At 39.3% G+C, this 23,607-nt stretch overlaps 1 protein-coding gene across 5 annotated transcripts in view; it reads right to left on the reverse strand.

The window, feature by feature from the left end:
* Positions 1-1,959: 1,959 nt before the first annotated feature.
* Positions 1,960-23,607, reverse strand: part of LOC103467138 (helicase ARIP4-like) — a 58,585-nt gene continuing 36,937 nt past the window's right edge. For 4 of the 5 annotated variants that reach the window (XM_008413228.2, XM_008413229.2, XM_008413233.2 and 1 more), the window contains 21 exons: positions 20,590-20,833; positions 18,029-18,162; positions 17,607-17,822; positions 13,564-13,772; positions 13,221-13,403; positions 12,864-12,997; positions 12,528-12,724; positions 12,194-12,397; positions 11,970-12,108; positions 11,708-11,885; positions 11,401-11,622; positions 11,185-11,303; positions 10,920-11,044; positions 10,216-10,315; positions 9,913-10,118; positions 9,200-9,375; positions 8,240-8,436; positions 7,891-8,090; positions 7,699-7,788; positions 7,381-7,476; positions 1,960-6,904 (listed from right to left, as the gene is read on the reverse strand). In XM_008413228.2, coding sequence (XP_008411450.1) covers positions 5,859-6,904; positions 7,381-7,476; positions 7,699-7,788; positions 7,891-8,090; positions 8,240-8,436; positions 9,200-9,375; positions 9,913-10,118; positions 10,216-10,315; positions 10,920-11,044; positions 11,185-11,303; positions 11,401-11,622; positions 11,708-11,885; positions 11,970-12,108; positions 12,194-12,397; positions 12,528-12,724; positions 12,864-12,997; positions 13,221-13,403; positions 13,564-13,772; positions 17,607-17,822; positions 18,029-18,162; positions 20,590-20,833 — 4,415 coding nt within the window. In that variant the 3' untranslated portion in view covers positions 1,960-5,858. The remainder of the gene's footprint in view (positions 6,905-7,380; positions 7,477-7,698; positions 7,789-7,890; positions 8,091-8,239; positions 8,437-9,199; positions 9,376-9,912; positions 10,119-10,215; positions 10,316-10,919; positions 11,045-11,184; positions 11,304-11,400; positions 11,623-11,707; positions 11,886-11,969; positions 12,109-12,193; positions 12,398-12,527; positions 12,725-12,863; positions 12,998-13,220; positions 13,404-13,563; positions 13,773-17,606; positions 17,823-18,028; positions 18,163-20,589; positions 20,834-23,607) is intronic. The other variant, XM_008413231.2, reaches the window with a different exon arrangement.

Raw genomic sequence — 23,607 nt, forward strand, 5'->3', positions numbered from 1 at the left:
TTGGAGCAGAGCATGATGGGTAATTGAGTTGTTAACTACAGCGCTAAACATCGTTCCTCTTTAACGTTTTCATATTAAAGGCAGTTTTCTGTAGGGATTTTATGACTGAAATACACAGAGTAGCACATGTTTGTGAAGCGACGATGAAATTGATTCATTTTTTTCTTCTTAAGCAAATAAATATCTGAAAAATATGACATATATATTTGTATTCGGCCTCACCAAACCGAGATTTTGTAGAACCACCATTTGGTACAATGAAAGCAGCTTTACTCTACAAAAATCATATATCAGGAGGGAATCCTAACTATGTGATTGATTTCATTATGTTAACTTTAAAATAATTATTAAACTAGTTCTTTTTATGCAGAAATATTGAGAAAAATCCTTTCAAATTTTGTTTTAATTTGTTTCGGGTACTATATCCTAATAGGTTATTCATTCGTACACTTCCATCTGCACTTGCACTCAGATGAAGACCGAAAAGGTTGCAGGTGCATTCATTTTATTCTAAACAACCAGAATTTACATCACATTAACAAAGATGCAATCATTTTGTCTCCACTGGGACAGAGGAATTTGAAAAAGGTCTGAACATCAATTTTCTCTGAGTTATAAAAAAGCAATAGAAAGCCTCACATGCAAAAACGGACAGATATAAAGAACTGAGAGTCATATACGATGTGCACACAACAACCAATAGCGAAATAGAAACACACACACATTTGCATCAAACTCAAATTTTATTTATTGATATGGTGGATAATGTAACATATTTAAGCACATGACTAGTTTTAAGGCACAATTTCGGTCTAGTCTAGCAGGTATGTGGTGATTTTGCAGCTGTTTCTTCTGCCTGAGAATCATGCATGACATCTAGTGAATTGAGTTGCCTTTGCTATTAATCACCACAACGCAACGACTATTGGGTTTTCAATGAATCCATTAAAAACCTGCAATACCTCTCATTGGAGTAGTCCGGTTTTGGTGGACATTCAATGACACTTAAGATATTTTAAACTAAAGTAACCTGCAAAGAAAAAATAAATAAAAAGGGATTTTTCAGTGTCTGCCAAGAAAATGTAACATAAATTCTATTAAAAGAATCAAATAAGGTTAAGGTAGGATAAAAAGAGAGAGAAGATTTTCACTCTGTTCTCTCATTCAACAATTTTACCAGTGTGCTACTGTTGGGCAGGATGCATAACAAACCAAATGGAAGCACAAACGAGTACAAGAGTGGAAATGAAGGGAAAATAAAGAAAAAAACTTTCAAATGCAGAGAATTTTTTTAAAAAGTAAATTTTAAATGTTTTATTTTTGTTAAATAGTGTGTTGGAAGCTTCTTTAGGTAGTTTTTTCCCCCCATCTTTTAATGTTTTTGAAGGAAGGATAGAAAATATTTACAGCTTTCTCTTGAATTTAGTCCTTAAAGTTTCAGTTTCATCCATTTGCTACAGGGCTAAATATTGGATGTTCCTTTCTAACAACAACATGTCTACAGTTACTGACAATAAACATGCAAATTTATTTTCATAAAAAGGAATGGACAACTATTGCCAGCTTTGCACGCGGTCAGTCAGTTTGTGTGTGAGCAGTGGAGGTTCCCACATAAACTGTCGACAAGAAATGTAACAATTTGCCACCGCCAGGGTGTTTCTTCATTTGTTTCAGAAGCCAAAACTGTATTTTTGAAGAATCTGCTAACGTAAAAATAATTCTTCCACTGTTCCACACATATCTTAATCAAACATTTTCTGAAAAAGCATAAAAAAAATAAATAAATAAATACTTGAACGCTCATGCCACCCCATGACATTATGGCATCCTGGGTGAAAAGACAGACAATCTAAATCAAACGGTGCCAAATTCTGTGAAATCCACACACATCGTCATGTGGTCAGTCATTTGTAGCTTGCATCTATAAATAAGATAAAGAAATGGAAGGAAAAAAAAATATTTAGAGCATGTTTCTTTTATTTACAAAGTCAAATGAAACAAACAAAAACATGTAAAACGGTGATCCATTCTCATGAAGCACTGATCATCTGCTCAACAGGCTTGGAACAGAGAACATCCTTAAAGTCAGGAGACAATTTTTCATTTTTTTCTTTTTTTTTTTTTTGATATACCTTCTCCTCGGCTAAACTGGAATTCAGACAGTCGGCTCAGCTTGCTCGCTCAAACCGCTTCGTATTAATAAATATGTAAATTCAAGTAAAAAGCTGTAAAACTATTAAGCAGGTCAGTCTTCACAGCAAAAGCCGAGCCAGAAAGTTAATCACAGAGGAAACTCGTTGGCATCATGGGACAACAAAACAACTTAAGATGTGGTGAAATATGGAATAGGGAATGAAAAGCATCTGGTGAAGCTGCTTTCTTTCCCCTGCTGATTTTCTGTTTTTTTTATTTTTTAGATTCAGGACATAAGTTTAAATTCAGACAAATGTCTCTTAAAATCCACTTGAATACTTGCGTGTGTCCAAATACTAAATGTAGTGTTTAGAGTTTTGTCCTATATGTAGCCATTTTTTTCCCCTTTTTTTCCCACATTTATTCCACACAGTATTTCAGATGTAGCCAGTTTGTTCTCAGATCCTGGATCTTGATCTTGCTCAGCAAACACAGTAATCATTTGGTCCAGTAATTGTTTTGTTGGGTCATTTTTCGGTTCATCATAAGCGAACAAAAACCTCCAACAAGTCTGAGGCATCTAACGGGAAAACAACACTAACAAGGACCATAAAAATCTTACAAACATTCTCAAGAAGATGGAAACCAAAAAAAAAGAAAAAGAAAACGCTGTACAAAAATAAAAATACATATGAATAAATATTCAAAGTCATAAATAAATTAAATTTGGTAATATTTCAGAACTTGTCGAATGAGAAGAGCCAAGAAAAAAACAAACAAACAAGCATGAGTAAACATTTCAGAATAAAGAACGGATCAATTAAAGAATAAAAAAAAAAGCTAACAAGAAATGCTTGAGTCTTGCTCTGATGATGTTTGGAGTTTCGTGTTCATGTGAGGAGCTGGTAGCTTTTAAAGCTGGAGCCGCTGCTGTTCTGGGAAACATACAAACATACAGTTGATCAAAGCGGATAGGTTTTGAAGCTGAAGATGAGTTATGGGGAAAAGAAACAAGTCAGGTTTGTTTTAACCTACGTACACAGATTAATGTCTGTTTTACAGAGGAGCACAGTGTATGCTGCGGATATGCATTTCTCAACCATAGCTGCTATAGACTAGGCATGGGCTGGTAGGAGATTCTCATAGTTGGACACCTTGAGTAAGAATAGCACAGTTTTAAGTGCAATAAAATTGAGATGAAACAAATAATATGCGATTACTAAAAGTAACATCTTCTATTTCATGAAGACTTTAAATTGTCAATGAAAATCTCCGTTTGCTTTGACTGCCTGTCCATTCGTGAATTATAAAACAAACAAAACAACAAAAGTTAAATAAATAAAATCGTTTCTGCTTTACACCGTAAGATGATTAATTCAAAACATTTTTTAAAGTTTGGAAACCCTAAGTTTATAAATATCTCGAATCACCTCATTACCGATAACCGGCCCATGCTGTTTGTGAACTTCTGCTCTGCAATCGATACCTGCTCTAAGATGCGACCCTCTTTGTTTTCGAGGTTTCTGGTGAGTTTGTGCTGTTGTTTTTTTATTTTTTTGAAAAGCCACACAATATCTCCAAAATGAAGTTTAGTTTTACATTTCAACTCTGCTCACAGAACAAGACGGAGACAAACGATGAGTGAGAAAAAACAAAACAAAGCAGCAGAGTGAACGCGTGTATCGACGTCGGAAGTTTGCATTTTTCACTTCTTGAAAAGGATTCCTTTTGTAACCTTTAGAAAGACGAGGCGCCGACACAAACACAGTAACACCAGCGTAACCAAAGCTTTGAGGGAGTGGTGGAGGCTGTGAAGCTCAGCGCCCCCTAGGGTCGTATCAGTATATATATTTAGGCTTTAGTGAGTGTTTTGCATCATTTTTCAACTAGGCTACAGTAAGACTGTGGGTGAGATTCAGTCTCCCCTTACCTCTTCTTTCTCACAGCTAACATTCAGAAAGATGGGAGGCAAATAAAGGCATCTTCTGTTGGTTGTTTCTCCGCTACAAGGATGACACCTCATTAGCTTTTTTTTTTTTTTTCCACCTGCCTGCTTTTAGGCAATCGCCTGTTTGTTTTTCTTTTTTCTTTTTTGTAAAAGTAGATTACATAAAAATACAGTACACATTAATAAAAAGCAAAGAAAAGAAAATCATCCCACACCCCACGCCTAAATAGAAGGAATCTTTTCAGACAGAAAAAGGCCCGATATGAAGGCATTTGATTATTCGTACATTCTTCTTTCATTGGAGTTTTTTTAAGTTTCAGTAAAATGTTTTCCAACCTCATCAGGCCTTAAGATGACACATCATTTCACCTTTTAAAAAGAAAAAACAAAAATACAAGACATCCTGTCCTGGCAGTGAAGTATTTAGCGCAACAATCCTTTTCTCTTTTTTTTTTTCTGAGTTTGGTTTGATATTTTCTTTTGATGTTCAAGGAAATATTCAGTAGCAGTATTCAACAAATGACAAAAAGTTTCACTTACTGAACACGTTTACTACAAGCTGCCTCAGCTGGAAGGACATTTTTCTTTAATGGGATAGGTCAGGATTTTCAAAGTGAGGCTCTGATATGATGTTTTAAGCGGTTGGACTCCTACTAGCTCGGTTAACTCTGGTGTCTCCATTTAGTCAAAATCCTGATTAGCTTGGGCTAAAGGCTAAAGCTAATGGCTAGTCTGAAAGAAGCTCAGACCAAAGCAGGCTTCCACCATCTTAAAAGAAACTCCAATTGCCAAGCCTTCATGGTCTAGGAAATAAACTTGGTGATGATGCGCTAATTATTTACACAGGGCGTGGGCACAGGAGGCGGAGTGGCAACAGAGGAGGAGAAAGCCCACGTTTCTGGACAGAGTAACTGCCTAATAAACATGGTAAGGCAGTGCAAAAATGTATAATGTCCACTTAAACTCCAGTTAAATTTTTTCTTCTTGAAAATCTTAATTTTAATATCAAAATATGACTGGAGACACTATACATGTTCCACTCTCAGTGTGCGTTTCACACGGGAAGATCACTGGTGGCGCACAGTCTCCAGCCTCAATTTCCTGTTTATGTAATCATTAGCATCTGTGTAATGATAGTTTGCACTCATAACGGAGCCTTCACATGGACTGCTGTGTTAGAGTGGAGTTGTTCTAAGGCTCTTAACAGACTAGCTGTTAGTTTCAGGCTTTGGGTCCAACTGATCTGCATTTACTTTAAATACACCAAAAAAAGTTTGAACTTTTTAACAAAACCTCACTTAAAGAAAACCTCAACTATCACATAAAGAGAAACTCCAGCTTCTGGCTGCCTTTTTGATTAGCTGTAAGCAAAGAGTCTTCACATTTTGCAAAGCTGCAGAACTACTGTAGAATCTCTAACAGTTCAACTAATGGCCGTTTGTCGTCACTATAGGCTCACACTCAGCAGTTCTCAGTCCAGTGATGAGCTTTTTAATACCAGGATTGGACAAACAAATCTGGAAGCTCAAAGTCCATAGAATTTAAAATCCCTCCCTCCTCATACCCTCTGGATCTTTTTAAATGCTTCACATTCTGATATTCAGCATCAACATTTGTCACTCGGTCTCCAGTCTGTTCAGTCACCCCTCAGGTTGTTCCTCCAAGGCAATACAGGTGACCAAAATGAAGATTTTAGACCTTAACTGTCCTTAATTCTTTGTCCATCCTCCCTCAGAGGACATTGCAGTCTGACGAACATGTCAAACTGAAAGTTGTCTTACTGTCCCATCATCTCAATTGCATCATCATCATCATCATCATCATCGGAGCTGCTGCCGCCACTGACCTCCCCGCTGTTCACCAGAACCGGGGTGCGGTGGCTTTCTGAGCGCGCTGAAGGGGAAAACGAGGAGGGGGAGGAGGACGAGGAGGACCCGGAGGCGGCAGTTTGGGGGTACTGAGACAGGAAACTGGCTCCGGCTGGACCTGGGGTGGCAGCTGGACCTGGCAGCATCGACCCAGAGTACAGGCCAGCCAGAGACGGACTGTATGACAGAGGGAAGCCTGGCGGGAGCATCCCGGCCAAGCTGGGGCCCAACATGTACGGCGGGAGGGCTCCCGGAAGAGAACCGGCGGCGCTGACTGACGCAGAAGGAGATGACGAGGCAGAAGTCGTCACTGTGGTCGACGAAGACTGAGATGAGGAAGAGGGGGCGGCGCTGGCTCCGCTCAAGCCGAACATGTCTCGGTACATGTAAGCGGGGTTGCCCAGCTGGCTGTTGGGTGGCTGGAAGTAGTGTGAGCTCGACCCCATGAATAGGGGATGCCCCACTGAACCGCCCAACATGGCCGCGTTGAGACCCATCGGGGGAAGGCCGTAGCCCCCAGAGAATGGGAACCCGGGCAAAGATGAGTGTTTTCCTGCGTACGGCTGCTTGCCGGCTCGTTCCTCCATCGATGGGCTGGGGGCTTTACGCTTGCTGCCTATTCTCAAATCCTGGGGAACGCAGGTGTCCACGTTTGGCTGGGTTACATTAGCGACTGAGGCATCATGGTGGCTCGAGGCTTCCCCAGAGTAAGTGCTGCCACAATTTTTCTGCGGCAGCTTGTTAGAAGGTGGGGCCTTGGTGCCGCTCTCAGCTTCTCTGTCTGCGGCGTCGGACCCCGAGCCGGCCGCGTAGCGCTGCAGCTCGCTGATGATCTCTGGGCTGTCGGGGGAAAGAGGGCGGGGCACAGCCTTGGAGGGTGCCTTCGGTTTCCTGTCAGGAGATATGCAACCATTGCTGCCACCGGAGGAAACTTCCTGAGTTGGAGCCTTTGAGTCTGAAAGAAGAAAGACGATCGTTGGTTTTAAAATAATAATCTAACTTATTACATATCTATACAGTATTTTCTATACAATGTTTTTGCTAAAAGACAACCTAAAACACCCCATTTGCGTTATCGAAGCTGAAATGTTGCGGTTTAGATTAATCATGTGTCAGTTTAGACTGAAGTCCAAATTTTGGTAAGATTTTGACATTTTTGGAGAGTCTCTCTATGCAGTTTAACTGAGCTTCAGTCATTTTGCTAAGAAGCATAGGGATACAGTGAATGCCACTTCACCTGAAAGTCTTGCATTATAACTGTGCCAAAATGTGGCAATAAAAGTAACAAGGCATTTCAAATTGTAATTCTTAAAATTGTATAGAAAGCCATCCATAATTTTTCTTTAGCTTCTCAATTACTCACTACTTTGCACAAAAAAATAAATAAAATTCAAGTTGTGATGCAATGTTAATGAATGAATAAGTAATAACCTTTGGGAGGATCTGCGACACTCTCATCCATGGTCTTAGCCTTGTTAGCTGCTCTAATGGCAAAGATTCGGCCATCAGATGTCCTGATATATGTCCCTAAATACAAGAAAAAGTAAACATTGTTTTTAGTATACACACTTACTGACATGAAACTTTACCTAAAGAATCAAAGGTAACTACATTTTTAAGAAAAACACAGCATTGTTGATGTTTATTAAGTTTCAGATAGTGATTGAAGATGACAAAAAATGGCTTGCACCATTTAATTTAAAGTAGAAAATCAGAAGTTAAATTTAGTTTAAGAGTTTGGAATTGCACCTTTTGTGCCCCTGATAACATGGATACTTTCTCCGGCGTTGATCCTCGCCTGAACGTCTGTTGAGTTGTTGGTACCTGGAATCACTATGTCTGAAAGACATCAGAAGCAACTTGTGAAACTTCAGAGGCTTATGTACAAACGACGACAAAAAAAAATGGATGGAGACAGAAGCGTTGGCGCTGCTTGCCTACCAGTGGTAGTGACGATCTTTTGCACAAACACCCCGGCTTTTTGCAGGCAGTTGACAGGGAAGCCTCCGAGGCTGGACGAAGAGGAGCCGCGGTCTGGGCCTGAACCCGCAGCCACATGGCGAGGCATCATGGGAGCTGATGCAGACTGAACTGGCCGGACGCTTGCCACTGGTTTGTCCTCTGTACGAGTGGGAGGGCGCCTGAACAGAGGTTGTTTGTTTTTTAGTTACTTTATTATTAATGCACATTTTAGAAGTGTTCAAACCTGATTAGAGAACATGTTGTAGAAAACTTTACAGCATTTAAAGGATTTTTTTCTGGATATTTTGTCAAACAGCAACTCACTGACCAGTTCCTCTGGCTGAAAGCAGGGATGTTGGTGAGGCTCTGATCACTGGCAGGGTAATAGTGAGCGTAGGACGGGCGTGTGTACGGCACAGACGCCCTCTTCTCCTCCTCATAGCCCTTCTTGGCGGCTTTCTTCTCAGCGCTGCTCAGTTTTAGCTCCCTGCGGTCTATCAGGAGGGACTCATGGGGGAAGGGTTGCTGAACAAGAGGAAGATTATCGGTGATTAGAGTTCCAATCTGAATCAACTTTGTTAGTTTTTTTTTAAATAGTGCCCTGCAAAAGTATTCATATCCTTTAAGACTGCAAGTTATGTTTGTAATTGATTGTTCAGTCGATCAGATAAAAAAAATTTAAAATTTGCACATTCTGCACATTTTCATTTTACCATTTAGGCCTTTTTATACAATATTAGAAATACATGAAAAAGGCTAAGAGACAACTAAATTCCTTTTTATGTCATTGCCTAAAATACAATAACATTGAATATGTTTAGTGTACGCTGGATCATTTGCAGCTAAAAAAATACTTCAAACATCAACATGTGAAAAGGTCAGCTTGCTTGACGTAACATCCAGCGTAGCGAAAGAAGCTTAGTATGACATTTTGTTTGCAGAACTTAAACCGGGTTAAGCTAAAATGATGGCACTTGAGGAAACCTGAGTTAAACATATTTACAAACAAAGAAGAATTGATTAATCACAATCAGATTAATCATTTCAACTGCAAGAATCTATTATCTAGAATCTAGACCTTCTACACATTTAATTACTGTATACCAACAACTACTTCACTGTAGCTCTTGTCGTATGTTTATAGTTGCTGTCATGTTGTAAAGTGAACCTTTGCCTCAGTTTTAACTGACGCCTTTGCAACCTTTAAAGGTTCTCCTGCAGTTTTTTTTTTCATAATTTGGCTAATTTGGCTTTAGTTAATTTTTAAATATGCATGATATCCACCTACCTTGGTGATGAGGTGGGAGTAGAGATGCAGAGCTCTCTGCAGAACGCTCTCCCTGATTTCTCCGGTCAGCAGCCGGACCTGGGATGGTTCCGGTTCCTCCTCCACAAAGTGAAGAAGGGACTCGACTTCCCTCCTGGTGAAATTCAGCACAGGGTTCAGGTCGTCCACAACACGGTCTGGTGGAAGAAGGGAGAGCAACATTTTAATTTTATAAAAGCATACGTAGCTGAAATTGTGAAAAAAGAATGAGACAAAAGAACTGCAAAAAGATTTAAGAGAAATCATGCAATTAATGATACAAAAGGATATTTAAAAAAAATTTTAGTAATCCAAAATGCATGTTTTTTATCTTCTAAAACTCAGAAAACATCAAAGGTTGGCTTCTTGCCAAAGACAATTTGTTTAGTTTTATGGTTTTTGTTCATGAATAAACATTTATTAAGTAGCTGAAAGCGTCTGCAATTAGAAAATTTATGGTTTCGGTTCCAGCTTCCCCCGACCACATTTCTGTTTTACTGTCTAAATGTGTTTTGGATATGCTGTGGAAACTAAACAGAGAGAGATTTAAAGCTATATTTGACAGGCTTAATACCTGAGCAGGGAGCCAGAACAGCTTGTGAGGCACATTTTGTAAATATTCTTCCTGGAGAACTCAACGATTCCAGATAGTGCTCCATTTCTGTAGACTCATAACACAGAAGTCCCGAACTCACCAGACATTCCCTGCTTGGAGATTTGACGATCATAAATCTTTTTCTCCAGAGTGAAGTCGCACACCAGACGGTAGATGTGACACTGTTTCCGCTGTCCGTAGCGGTACACGCGACACACAGCCTGAGCGTCATGGCAGGGGTTCCAGGAGGCGTCAAACACCACCACTCGGTTCGCTCCAATCAGGTTCACACCCAGACAACCAGCCCTGAGGTCCAGATAGTGATCTTACATTATTTCTGATGTTGGATCTTGATATTAATAATGGTTATGGTGTCTGTGTGTTGGAGGTGGTAGGGGCTTACCTGGTTGAAAGTAAGAAAACCCAGGCTGATGTATTGGTCGGGTCATTGAACTGATTTATCAGTCTCTCTCTCTCTGAAGCTGTCGTGCTTCCATCCAGTCCTGGAAAATATCCCACAGCAAATCCACAGTTAAACTTAAATAAAAAAAAAAATATATACAAGCAAAAGTAAGAAACTGCACGTGTTTTTGTTTGACAGAGAATTATCGTTTAACTAGTCTTTTGCTTGATAAAAAAAACAAAAAAACTAAGGTCATGTTAGGAGGATCATTCTGCACACTGATAAATTACAGACTAGCAACAATTTCTGTGACTTTTAAGTACTTGAGTAACCAGGGGAAGTGAAGTCTGTCTGCTACTTAAAATCGCCTGCAGGTGGCAGCACTCATTGCATGTCAATGCAATTGAATGAAAACTGATGCATAGAATCACTACAGTCAGAAGAAAAGACTCTCCTACATATTAGACAGATTTCAGTGTATCAAGGTTACACTGAAACCTTGGTCCCTAGCAAACATGTTGGTGCAATATTCAAACTAATTGTAATTTCTACAGAAGATTTAGAACTAAATATTGAGTCATGACTAGTTTGTACCAGATAAAATGGAGATTGAAAGAAATCTGTTCTTCCGTAGGTGTGTTTTGGATGGTCAGTATCTAGTAAGTCTTTGAAACTTGTTGAAACCATAATCAGTGATGACTTACTGTAGTAGTTGAGATTGCGGACCCAGTTCTGGTTGGGTCGGTCTTTGTCGGTTGGATATGGTGAAGGAGGCACTGATCTCTTGGCCAAGAAATCCTCGATCACGGTAAGTGTGGACAGACTTTGACTGAAAGAGGAGCAGGAGAAAACGTAAGGTCACATACAGAAGGGCCATGACAAGGTAGAAAACAATGAGAGGTTTGGGAATCCCACAACCAAGAGTTTCAATCCTAAAGAAAACAGATTTGCTTTATTTCGATCTTTCACCTGAACACGAGGATTTTGTCTCCCTTCCTGACACTTTCCTCTATCAGGTGGAACAGCAGCACCATCTTTGCCGAGTTCTCCAGGATGCCAGGCTTGTAGTCACACATCAGTTCTTTCGCCTAGCCATGTGAAGGAGTAAAAGAAATGCCGTTAGATCTGTTGTCGCATAAACAATTTTTGAGATCTAATGTTAGAAAACCTCAAACTGGCACATACCCACTCATACGTGATGACCTGATTGGCTTTTTCCTGCAGCTGGTTCAGACTCAGTCCACAGATTGGATCCGGGTTGTCCAAACTCTTTGACTTTGGAGCCGGTGTTGCCGTCGGACATCTGCCCTGTGAGGTGGACGTGATGTCGTCAAGGTCTAAATCCTGCTCACTTGCCAGGTTTTCTTTCTGCAAAGCTTCATACAGCACGTCTGGATGATTCCAAATCTAAGAAACGACAACAAATCACAGTTCCAAATGAATAAAAGTATAATACTGAAGAGGACAAGCAACATTTTGGACACACACAGACCTTGCAGCAGACACAAAAAGCTTTCAGGGGGTTGAGGCTGAGCCAGCCGGTGTTCCCTGCCTCTCTGAAGCGGTTCATGAACTCGGTGTAGAGTGCCCTCTGCAGGGGAGACAGACGCACCAGGATCACATGCTCGTCCTTAGAGGGAAGTTGGTCCCTCAAGACATCGTGGCCTCGTCTGGATTATAAATAAACCAGTCAGTATTAGAAAGAGTTTCTTAAGAGAAACTAAGTTTAATTTCTTGAGTGGCGATGCTCTTACCTCTGCACAAAGCCTTCCAGCAGACTGTGGAGAACGTGGCTCCTGTACCTCATCAGCTGGATGTCCTGAGGCGTGCTGTCCACACACTGTCCATTAAGAATGGGGCGCTCAAACATGTTACTGAACTCCTGTCTTGTTCCTGAAATATGTAAAAAAGAAAATCAACAAAAAAATGGAAAAAGGAAAGCAGACATGCAGAATCGTAAACACACCTCACCACATACCTAGGAAGTCGGGACGGACAAAGTCGACCATGCACCAGTACTCAATGAGATTGTTCTGGAGCGGGTAGCCGGTCAAGACTACGCGCCGCCGGGTTCTTATGTTCTTTAGGGCCTGAGACGTGCTGGCGTGGCAGTTCTTAATGCGATGTCCTTCATCACAGATCACCACATCTGGACCAGGTCGGGAAAGGGCTTTCTCAACACCTTAAGAAAAGACACGACCTCAGTGAGCTATTTCAGCTCCCTTATCTTTCTTTACTCTAATTTTACTTTAATCTTCTTCACTTTCTCTCCACTAACTTCCTCATTTTCCCCCTTCTACGTCTTTCCTCACCTTTTAGAAGTTGCTGTTGTCTGTCTTCTTCGTCCAGGTTTATGATATCAGGTCCTCCAGTTTTTTTGCTCCTCTTCTTCCGCCCAGCCACAAAGCTCTTCTTCAAAGACAGGAGACGGTACATTTCGTAACCCATCAGCAGGACTCCACCATCCCGAGACCAGTCCTCCACCACCTTGGCCCTGGACGCTGTGTTTCTGGGTGTCAGGAGAAAATGAAAGGCTATTCTTAGTCAAATAAAAATGCTTTCCCCAACAAAAAAAACCTCCCAAAACAAATGGTTGGGTGATATTATGTACAGACATTTTCAGTTCAGTAATTGTTCCGGTCACTTACTTGTGTTCGTCATTGAGGATGTGAACTTTAAATGCACGCGGTGTGACCAGTGTAGGATCGGTGTCTGGAGGTAATGCTTCAGGAGGAGGGACCCATGTGTTGAACTCTGACAGCCAGTTCTGCAGTGTATTCACCTGGAAGGGAATAAGTACGTGTATCAAATTTTGGTTTGTTTGGATCACAGTGAAGATGAATCTTGTTCACACCTCTTTAGCCATTTTTGGGATGCTATGGGGTTCAGTACTCAGGACGATTTCTTTTTACGCTATACAGATTAAACAAGATCTGTAAATTTACATCTAACCTTTTTATTATCATTATCCAGGCATTAAATGGAGGAGGCCCACAGATGCTTACCGGTACGATGGCGAGCACAGTGTGAGTTTGAGTGTGCCTGAACAAGACGTCAATGAAGGAGATGACCTGAAGCGTCTTGCCTAAGCCCATGCTGTGAGCCAGGATGCAGCCAAATCCGCTGCTGTTGCTGAAGAGCTCCAGGGACTCCACCAAGTTGTCGTACAGGAAACGGATTCCGCCGATCTGAAGACAGATTGAGAAAAACCCACGAGATGAAGTGACGCAGACAAGAAGAGCGAAGAAATCCAAATTCTGGAGATTCCAGTGAACGGATATTTTAACTACGCATCACATCTAAAGCTGAACTTTTATCTATGTTCTTATTCTGAGTGTATCCCGATACCTGGTGAGGTTTGACTGCTCGCGCCAGCTGTGGCGACAGGAAAATGTCCTCGTCTGCCTCTGGATGGTTGAGGTTGACGATAACCCTGCCTTGGGCGTCTGGTTGGTTCTGGGTGTCGTTGGCATGTGCACCACTAGGCTCACTCTCCTCTTCCTCTTTGGAGACTTGAGCAACAGTGTCATAGTCATCTGTCCTCAAATCTATTATTTCTGAATAGAAGATAAATAAACAGAGAAATCAATAAGGTCTCAAAACTTCCAATACAATTATCTATCAAATTTCAATCTGGTCTTACAACTTAACTGCATGTAAAAAGATTTGAGGTTTGATGTTGAGGGGAGCAATCTGACATGACAAAAATCCTGCTGGCTACTTTGTTCCCCACAAAAATACACACAAAACATGCAATTAGTTTACTGAAGTAAATGGAAGCAAACAACGTTTCTATGTCTGTCATTAGTTGTAGGGAGGACTCTAGGTAAGGCAATATGAGTTAACATTGTGTTTTAAGTAAGAATAGAAAGAAGAAAAAAACGAGTATCGCAGAAAAAAAAACACCAAAATTTAGTTTTAGCTTTCACACTGTTTTCTACTTTGCCATTAATGTTGTTTTAAGAAGCACCTTTTACATGAGTCTATGTGCTGCTTTTGATACACAGAAGGAAAAATTAAGTGTTGTTGAAACGCATATTAGACAACTCTTTGAAAAAAAACAAACATTTGAAATGAGCTGAATCAACAGGACGGGACTGACTGTGTTCTGCTGAGTCACGACCGGTTACGTTACTTTTTCATGACGCCACTGTCTTGTTTATATGCAAATATTTATTTATGTTTGTACATAAACATAAATATACACTATGTACTACAGTGTTATAAGGTCATTGTTGCACAGTCATGTTGATTCGGCAGCAGTAGTACATGTGTGGTTTACATGGCAACGCTGATATGACTACAGAGCTAAATGCTTAGCAACATGGGATCATTATTGCCTCATGGCTTCAATTCTTCTTGAATCATTAGAACAAAATACTGAGGTGTAAAGGTATTACAAGGATACAGACAATTACACAAACATCTCTCTTTTAAGTTTATCAATGTTTTTCAGATATATAACCAGCTCTGCTCAGCAACAAGTGGGGGAGGGTAAAGTTGTGTATGCTTATGGCATCCTGGTAATTTTTCTAGCATCTAGCAAGAAACATTTGAGGAGTTTTAAAATTTTCATAGAAGGTATTTGACTCATGTCTAATCAGCACTTCTATATACATTGTAGAAAATATTAAAGTTAGATTAGCTTGTCAACAAAACAAGCCCTCACACCTTTAAATGCTGGTATCTCTAATGACAGGACACTAATAATTAAATGTATGAATGTAAAAGAGAAGCAAAGACATCAGGATACTTTAATTGAAGAAAAAAAAGCCTTTCAGTGTTAAAAAAAAAACAAAAACAAAAAAACATCTGCTGCAGTTTTTCTGCTACAATAAGTTCCCATCAAATTCCCATAAGCCTTGCCGCTCTCATCTCTGCTAGTTGGGGGTATCAGTTGTTCAGCGATAAGAGAAATCGAGTCCGTCTGTGTTTGTTGGGCAAAATCTGCCTCATAAGCGAGAACAGAAAGGAGTATCAAAGTTATACAAGCTAGCAGCCTGAGACGGCACGCTGTGAAGAGGAGGAGTGTGTGTTAAAAAAAAAAAAATCATAGTGAGCTTATATAACTGCAGTGAATGGCTGGTTATACAAGTAGGATTAGAGTGGAGGGGGCGACTGGTTATGCAACCCCAACTGGAAATGTCACTGTGCCACTGTGGTGTGTGGCGCGAGTGTGTGTTTATTATGAGTGTGTGTGTGTGTGTGTGTGTGTGTGTGTGTGTTCTGCTTCCTCCCTACGATCTGCTGGGTTTATTACCCCTCTCATTTAATCCCTCTTCCCTCCATTCGGCAGTTTTCTCACTTTTCATCCCTCGGCCTCTCATTATTTATCTGTGTTTACCTGTTCATCCGTCTCCAGGTCCGTCCTTACACTGCAGGTGTGTGTCTGCAATTTGTTTTGATCTGGAGTCTAAAATATGCATTTATTTATCCCAGGGTGTGTGTGTCTTTATTTTGACTATTTGATTGACTTGCTGGATGTGTGTGGTGTGTGTATCTGAGCACATGGATGGTAAAAGAAGAATTACTCAACTGATTCTTCTTTTACATAAGTCTCACGGTCATGTTAACTGCATTTGTTTAACTGTGTTACACCTGAGTTTTAAATGGCTCCAAATAAGTTTTACAGTCAGTCAACTTGAAATATTTTTGAAAAATATGAATCATTATCAGGATCTCGCCTATTTCTGTTGGAAATTGACTTTGTTTATGTTGTCTCTGCTATCTAAACAAGAAAAGGAGAAGAGAACTGAAGAAAAAGACAGAAAAGTAGGCAAGTTGATGTGACACTGAGATCTCTTTGTGGATGTTAAAAATAATCTTCGTCATTAAACAACCCATCTGATAAAACTTTAAAAAGAAATACTAGTACACATCTCTCCTGTGGTTTTCGAGTAAAAACTTTTTTTTGTCTCTCCTGGAAATTCCCAGCGATAAAGTCTCTGATGTGCTGCTCCTCCAAACCCTGGAGGTCAAAAGTCAATTTCAAACAGGCTGTGTAATGTAATAAACGGATGCTTGTTATACAACTGTTGAGAAGCAAATAGTAGATACTGTATGAGGCTTTGTGAGACAATGGGAAAGTCATACAATCTCAGTAACTTCTCTACCCAGATGAGCCACTCGGGAAGGCTCTGACTTAACCATCATATTTAATGTAGCACTGAATGCCGGCAGGCTTACAGGATGAGAAACATGCGATAACATATAGCAAAGCTCAAAAGCTTTGGATAAGGGAGTGAGATTTATTCTAGTCATTTTCAAAAACACTATGGTGAAAATCTATTCAAGGCCATTGTTGGCCTGTTTAAGTTTTCATTTCTCATTATTTGTTTACACCATTTGTTGGAAAGCATCTTCATAAACTGCTCAAGGCAGTAAAGGCCTTGGTGTGAAAAGATCCCACACAGCAGCAGGATGGCAAATGACTTCCTTAAAAAGTTGCATGCAATTACAATAATAATACAATGGCGCCGTAAAGCTGCCATGTTAAAACACCAGAAACTGAGAAGATGACATCGTCCATGCTTACGACAATGCCTGTGCGGATACCTGACTGAAACAGAAGTAGAACTAGAAGCTTTATCACATTCATTTAACATGGTTACAATGTGGATGGCACAAATGCAGCTGAGTATAATAACAGCTTTGCTGAACCTCACCTTTGCTTGTAATTCATATTGTAATTTTTTTCATGTTTGAGTGGTTTGAAGCTATCTGGTTTCTACGACATCCAAGCTTTATGGTATGATAGAGTTTGAGGGTTTTTTGAGTGACAAACGTAACCAGCACCACATCATTACTCGAACTACAGTCAAACAGAATATAAAAATATTGAATTGTTACAAGGCAAAATTAAACAAAAAAAAATATTATTTTCTCAGTTTAAATCCAGAAATATACATACCTCTGTGCTCTTTGTCTTTTTTAATTTTTTTAACTTTGCGCATTGATTGGAAAAATGAAAACATCCCTCTAAAATGAACTGAATAGTTCAGTTACATTCAAAACTACAGTTTTGTATTTAGTCAAAAAAGTACACCATATTTACATTTTGGGATTTAGAGGTGCATAAAATTTTTTGACATTCTTTTCCATTTTGGTTTCAAAATCTGGGGTGTGTGGTTCTGCACACTTATGAACCCTGATCAAATACAGCTCATTTATATGTCATCAACTTTGTGTTTTAAAGCCCAATTTGCAGCAACAACTGTAGCACAGAAGTGCTTACGCCATTGATAATGGGTCTTAAAATGAACACTATTAGAAATCCTCTTAGTGTTTCTGATTAAAACTGTTATTTTCAACTATAATAGTCTTCAAAACACTTAAAGTACCTGCTGGCTGGTTTTAAAATAAAGCCCTTGTTTGAGGATTGTGTACCTCACCTGTTTTTTGTGTTTGCGCTGTTGCTGCAGAGGTGAGTGTGTCAGTCTTGCATTTATCTGCACTGATACTCGTGCTGCTGGACTCCAAGAACATCGCATCCTGTCTGGTGGACTTTACTTTTTGCTGGAATGACACTGATGCAGACGATGAGGGCACATGCTGAGTAACATCGCCTGAGGACGGGGACAGGAAGAATGCAACATGTAAGTCAGAAACTATGAGATGGAAGAAATAGAAAAGATATGGAAGCACACATGGAGTTAATGAATGGACAATGAAGGAGAAAAGTTTAGGCAGGTATGTGTGTGATTAGCAATCATTCTTATTATGCATGATAAAGAATGTTGATTACAGATTATTCAAGTAGAGATGTAAGATTCAGAAACTGAAGGATTAATCATCTTTGTGCAGATCTTCTTACCGGTTGTGTATTCAGGCAGTAGAGGTAGAGGAAAATCCTGCTTCCTTTGCTCTTCCAGACGTTGCCTTCGCTCTAGCTCCTCCTGCTGGGCGACTTTGGTCACTGCATCTAACTGATGTTCCCTCAACAATTTCCTAAAATGTAGCCAGATAAACATACTTTTAACTTAATTGTAATTGTGTATTTTGACAAACAATCAAATTCTATTACATGAAATGTCAATTTTTTGATTTTTCAGGGATTTTCTTGGAATATTTGTAATAACCAACAAAGCTGAACTTCCGTTTTGAATGTAATAAAACCTGAACTATATTCTGTGAAATATTTGTCTTCTGTAGCTTTGGCAGCTGCACATAAGATTGCGAAACAGTTCTAAATTGCAAATTTAAAATTTTTTTAATCAATCAATCAATCAAATTTTATTTGTATAGCACATTTCAGCAGCAAGGCATTTCAAAGTGCTTTACATAATTAAAATAAAAACAGAAATAATCAGTGAGAAAGAGAGAGATAAAAAAAATAAAAAATAAAAATAAAAATAACTTCTGACAAAAAGTTATTTTTTGTCAAAAGTGTAACTTCTGACAAAAAGTTATTTTTTGTCAGAAGTGTAACTTCTGACAAAAAGTTATTTTGACAAAAAGTTATTTTTTGTCAGAAGTGTAACTTTTGACAAAAAGTTTGCAAAAAAGTAGAACACTTGCTCCATTTTAACTCTTCAGCAAAATCCCTGGATGTCTGAAAGATTGTAAGAGTATAAAACCCGAACTTTACAAATAATACCTCGCATATCCAGATGACTCAAAACACAGCAATTTTTTTTATTTAATCAAAATCAGTGAAATTTCTCTGCAGTTACTCAGTCTGAGCCCATCAACCTGCAGCATTGATATTTGAGATTTTCTTTTCATAGCTAATAAAACATTGAATAAAAATTACACAGAACTTCCTCTGAAATTGTTTTGAGCCCCCAGTAAACACTGAACTCACACTTTGAAATCCTTCAGTTTACAGAGGGATTCAGCATTTAGTGCAACCACTGTGCTCACTTGTTTTGCTTCATAGCGCAGCAGGGAAGCTCATTCACTCTAAAGTTCAAACTCGCCCATTGCCAGTGACCTCTCAACACATAATGACACAGAACTTTAGCTGCTGTTTCCTAAATGTAGCAACTAAAACTAAACATAAATAACCAAAGTGCTGAATTAAGAAAATTAGACAAGTAGAAAAATGAATGTTTACGTTGCTCTCTGTCTGGTATAGTCTTAATAGCTTTTGCTACAGGATGTTGACTATGAACCAAAAAATTCTGCTGCTGACCAGAATCAGTGGATTTTATTTGTTTCTGGGGGGATATAACTCATAAGGAGTGTTTTCAATAGTTTCATGTTGGCTGCAACAGAAAACTAAGATTTGGAGGCTGCTAGTTATTTTGCTATTTTACCATTTTCTACTTTTTTCTCTTTTTTTTGCAGTTTTGCAAGCAAACTATCTCCCACAATTACTACCACAGGAGTTATTTTATCAAACAGTCCATGGAGCTGATTTATCAGTAGACAGCAGAAAGGCGGAAACTTATAACAACGTTGCTCAGTTATTTCCATTTGAATCCTCTGTTTTGGAGTTGGAGTCGGGCTTTTGGAAAGCTCAGATTTAAAACAACCTTTATTCTGTTGGACTATTATTACTGCTTTTAAAGAGAAACTGAAAAAAAGTCACTGACACATCAAAGATTTACAAAAAAATAAGGGTTTTGAAATCGATCACAAATCTATGATCGGTTCATTAACTTTACTCAAGACTGTAACCAATATTTGATGAGGACTCATTGTTTTTTAAATAATTTTTCTAATGCAAATAAGCCTACTACAAGAAACATTGAAGCTAATACATCCTCCAGCTAGCTGAATACTTTGGGGTGTACTGTATGTCTTCTTTACCTGTGAGATGAACTCTTTTAAAAGAATCCTTAAGCCTGAGTCGTAATCCTCCTAATGTAAATATTTATGTGTCCCAGTTGGAAAGGGCTCTAGAAGCTGTAAATAGGCTCCAGATCTGTCATTATTGACATATGTTTGATATTTATCTAAATGCGCTGTGTTGCAGTGAAGCAGCATAGTTGGGGTTCAGCTTTTACACGGTTACTGGCAGTCGGGAGGAATGAGGCTGTAGACTCAGCATACAGTGTCTGAAATCACTAACAGATTTTATGGGCAACTGGGCTGCTGTTGGTTTTCTAATGGAAAAAAAGCTGCACAGTATAATAGAACTGCTAGTAAACAAATTTTAATGCAACTACAACTAAGTGTTACTAAGATAAAAACATTATAGAATCAGATAAAGTATTTTTAGCTGGGGTTTTTTTTGTCTGCCCCCAATGTCTAGCATCAATAAAAAAAAAAAACTTCTATAAGGCGTTGAGTTTGCTTTAATAGAGGGGTTAATTGTTGCACTTTGTGTTGTTTCTTCAAGGATCCCTACAGAGTAACTAGGTGGGCGTCCTTCTAGCTCTCTGACTCAGACCGTGTTTGAAGCTTGGCCCGAGGCGCCGACTCCGGTACCTGATGTTTCGTCTCATGTGAGCTGGCTTGGAGCTCCTCTTCTTGGTTCCCGTCAGGGCGGAGGGAGGGGCGTGGCTTTGGCTTGCCGGCCTCGAGTGGGGTCTGGACAAGGACTGCGAGGTGGGTGGGTGGTGCGGCGCCTCCGCCGAAGGCGAGGTAGATGGGGGAGGGGTGCACTGCCACACAGCCGGATCGCCACCCTGAGCCTCATTCTCCGAGCTGAAGGGGGCGCTGTGGGACTGGTCTGTAGGAGGAAAACAGGAACACAGATGATGATCAATAAAAACAAATAAAGGAGAGATTAGCTTCAATTGTTATCATTCATCATAAGAATTAATATTAACAAAAAAAATATAAGGTTACTTCAACGTGACGAACAAAATTGCTGCAGTTCTAAATGAAAGCGTCTGTATTCATGTTACATGAACTGTTTTAGCCGAGCCTGAGCTCAGGGTTTAAAAGGATCGGCAGCAATTTACTGTGTATTTTTATTCACTCAAGATGTGAGAACAAATATTGAGGCCGTCTTTGAAAGTAATGATGGAAAAACTCATAGTAGCACGCACACAAACTGCAACGTCTCAGCCAAACCAGGAATAAATACAACTTGAAATTATTTTATGAATTTTACATGCAACTTTCCCTCACAGCCAATCACACCCTTTTGCTGTTGTTTTACACCTTTACCAAATTTAAGACACACTTTTGCAAAATTCCATGTGTTTATCATATATTTATATGTATTTTGTATATTTCTCTTTGGTTTTCATCAAAACCTCGATGGGTTTTGTATGTTGGATCAGAAACAATGACAGGCTACGTTTTGATAAGGACAGAGAGGTTAGAGAGGTATTTGGAATGAAAAAATATGGCGTCTGCCAGCTCTCAACAGCAGGAAGGCTTGCATAACAATGTTTTATAATAGCTGATGACTCAGGGGAAGTGGCATGGACTGGTGTTTCACTGTTACAGCGAAGCAACTTTAAACACTCAGGCAACCCACTTAAAACAGGAAGCGCCACCGTTTAGACACGGTAAGTATAACTTCCCCTACTTGGCGCATATTTGTTACCAATTCCCTTTTATGTTTCTTATCTCTGATTTGAAATATTCACAAAGAACTGAAGTATAAATCTGAATGAAAACATGTAAAATAAAGCACAGCACAGTAATGTATCATAGACGAACATGAGTTTTTATTTTTTTCAAAGAGGTAAAGTTGATGACTGTTATCTGACAGAGGTTAGATTGAAACAACTCCCAACCAAAGTATAGGATCATATTTCAAAATATTTGATGGCGTCGTATAGAGATGCATCAGGAAACCAGCTGGTGACCAGTAAGGAAGATTTTGAGTCCTGTCTTAGTGATCTCACCTCAACCATCGTTGCTATTGCTTTGTAACAGTTTTCACAAGCCAAGAGAATTGCTGTCGATGTAAAATTGATTCAACAATAAGCTTAAAATAAGGCAGAATAAGGGCAGAGTAAGAGTAGTACAAAAAAAAACAGTTGCTATATTTTTTATAATACAACCTGTAGGTCAAATGTTTGGATAAACCAAAATTCAGGTGCATCAATAATTGTAAAACTTTAGCCAGCCATTGATCAATTTTAATAAAAATGCTGATATCTTTTGGTAGCAAAATATTAGAGTAACTTCTTGTAATTGTCAGGATTTATTTTCTGAGTTTTGAGTTTAACCTTGCAGGGCTTAATAATAATAATTAATGAAAAACATTATATTTTTCTTGTTCAATCTTGTAGAATGAGGCTCAAGGTGTCATTTACTAACCAGTGCAGGTAAAGTTCTTCTCTCTGCCCTAAAATCCCTCTGAAAAGTGAAAACCTGTGTTGCTTTTTCTACTTTTTAAAAAAAATTTTGTATCAATTTTCCCTCAATCTCCTTGAACGTAACTTTATTTATTTAACCTTCTCTTTTTCTTGCTTTCTTTCTCTCGCTTGTTCAGTCAGAAGCACACTGAACCAGATCTGGAGCTTATGTAAGAGCTGCATCAAAAAAATGGACAGCTTATGAAACACAAGACGGGGCACAAACACTGACGCACAGACAGACATATTTCAGGGGACGAGCACTCATAAAACAACATTAATCAATGATTAAATATCCAACACACATGTAAAATCGCTTGAGTTTATGTTTCTGTGGGGAACATTTTAGAGACGGAACAGATTTCTCAGCCCGTTGCTCTCCATCTAAAAATAAATGAAGTAGCAATAAAACCAAGATTCATCCCTCCTAAAAATCATTTTGTACATAGCAAGACTCCAGTTTGGTTCAGAAAATAACATGATGTTCTGTCAGGTTTTGGATCCCTCACCATGACATGAAAACACACCAATCAAATTTATCCTTCAGTCCAGTCAAGATTCTGCCTGGAAAGACTGGACCAACAAGGATGCAACAATGCCACACACACTCAAACGCGCACACACTCCATTTCAATGCAAACACACACACAAAAACCCAGCACAGAAAACATGCTCTCAGCGTGATACCTGGCATGAGAATGTACATAAGCTCGCATGCACTCACACAAACATCCTTGCCATAATGGGGCACGGAGGCCGGTGATGATGATGAGCTCAGTGTGAAGTGAAAAACAGCTTACATAAAACGCTCCTAAAGTCCGTGGCAACAAACTTCTCAACCAGGCTGCCGATGACACCAGCTCTGCCGTGGGTCTGAGCGATTGACGTGTTGACATTAAATGTTTAAAAAAATTGATCAAACAACGATGAGAAAAAGTTGCTGGCTTAAGAGTCAGTAAAAAAAAAACAAAAGTGAAAAATGACTTTGTTCCTATAAATGTATGGCAATAAGTATCCAATTTCCAGCAGATCTTTTCAGTCCAACTGTTCAACCTCAGTAGAAATATCTGAACAACTGCAGGAGCTGTGTTACTGCGACCCCCTCCGGCTTTCCCCAAATGCTATAATAACGTTGACGTTTCTAAATAATTACAGTGTATCTCCATGGATTGAAAAGATCGGGGTT

The sequence above is a fragment of the Poecilia reticulata genome, linkage group LG7 (assembly GCF_000633615.1).
Source record: "Poecilia reticulata strain Guanapo linkage group LG7, Guppy_female_1.0+MT, whole genome shotgun sequence".
NCBI lineage: Eukaryota > Metazoa > Chordata > Actinopteri > Cyprinodontiformes > Poeciliidae > Poecilia > Poecilia reticulata.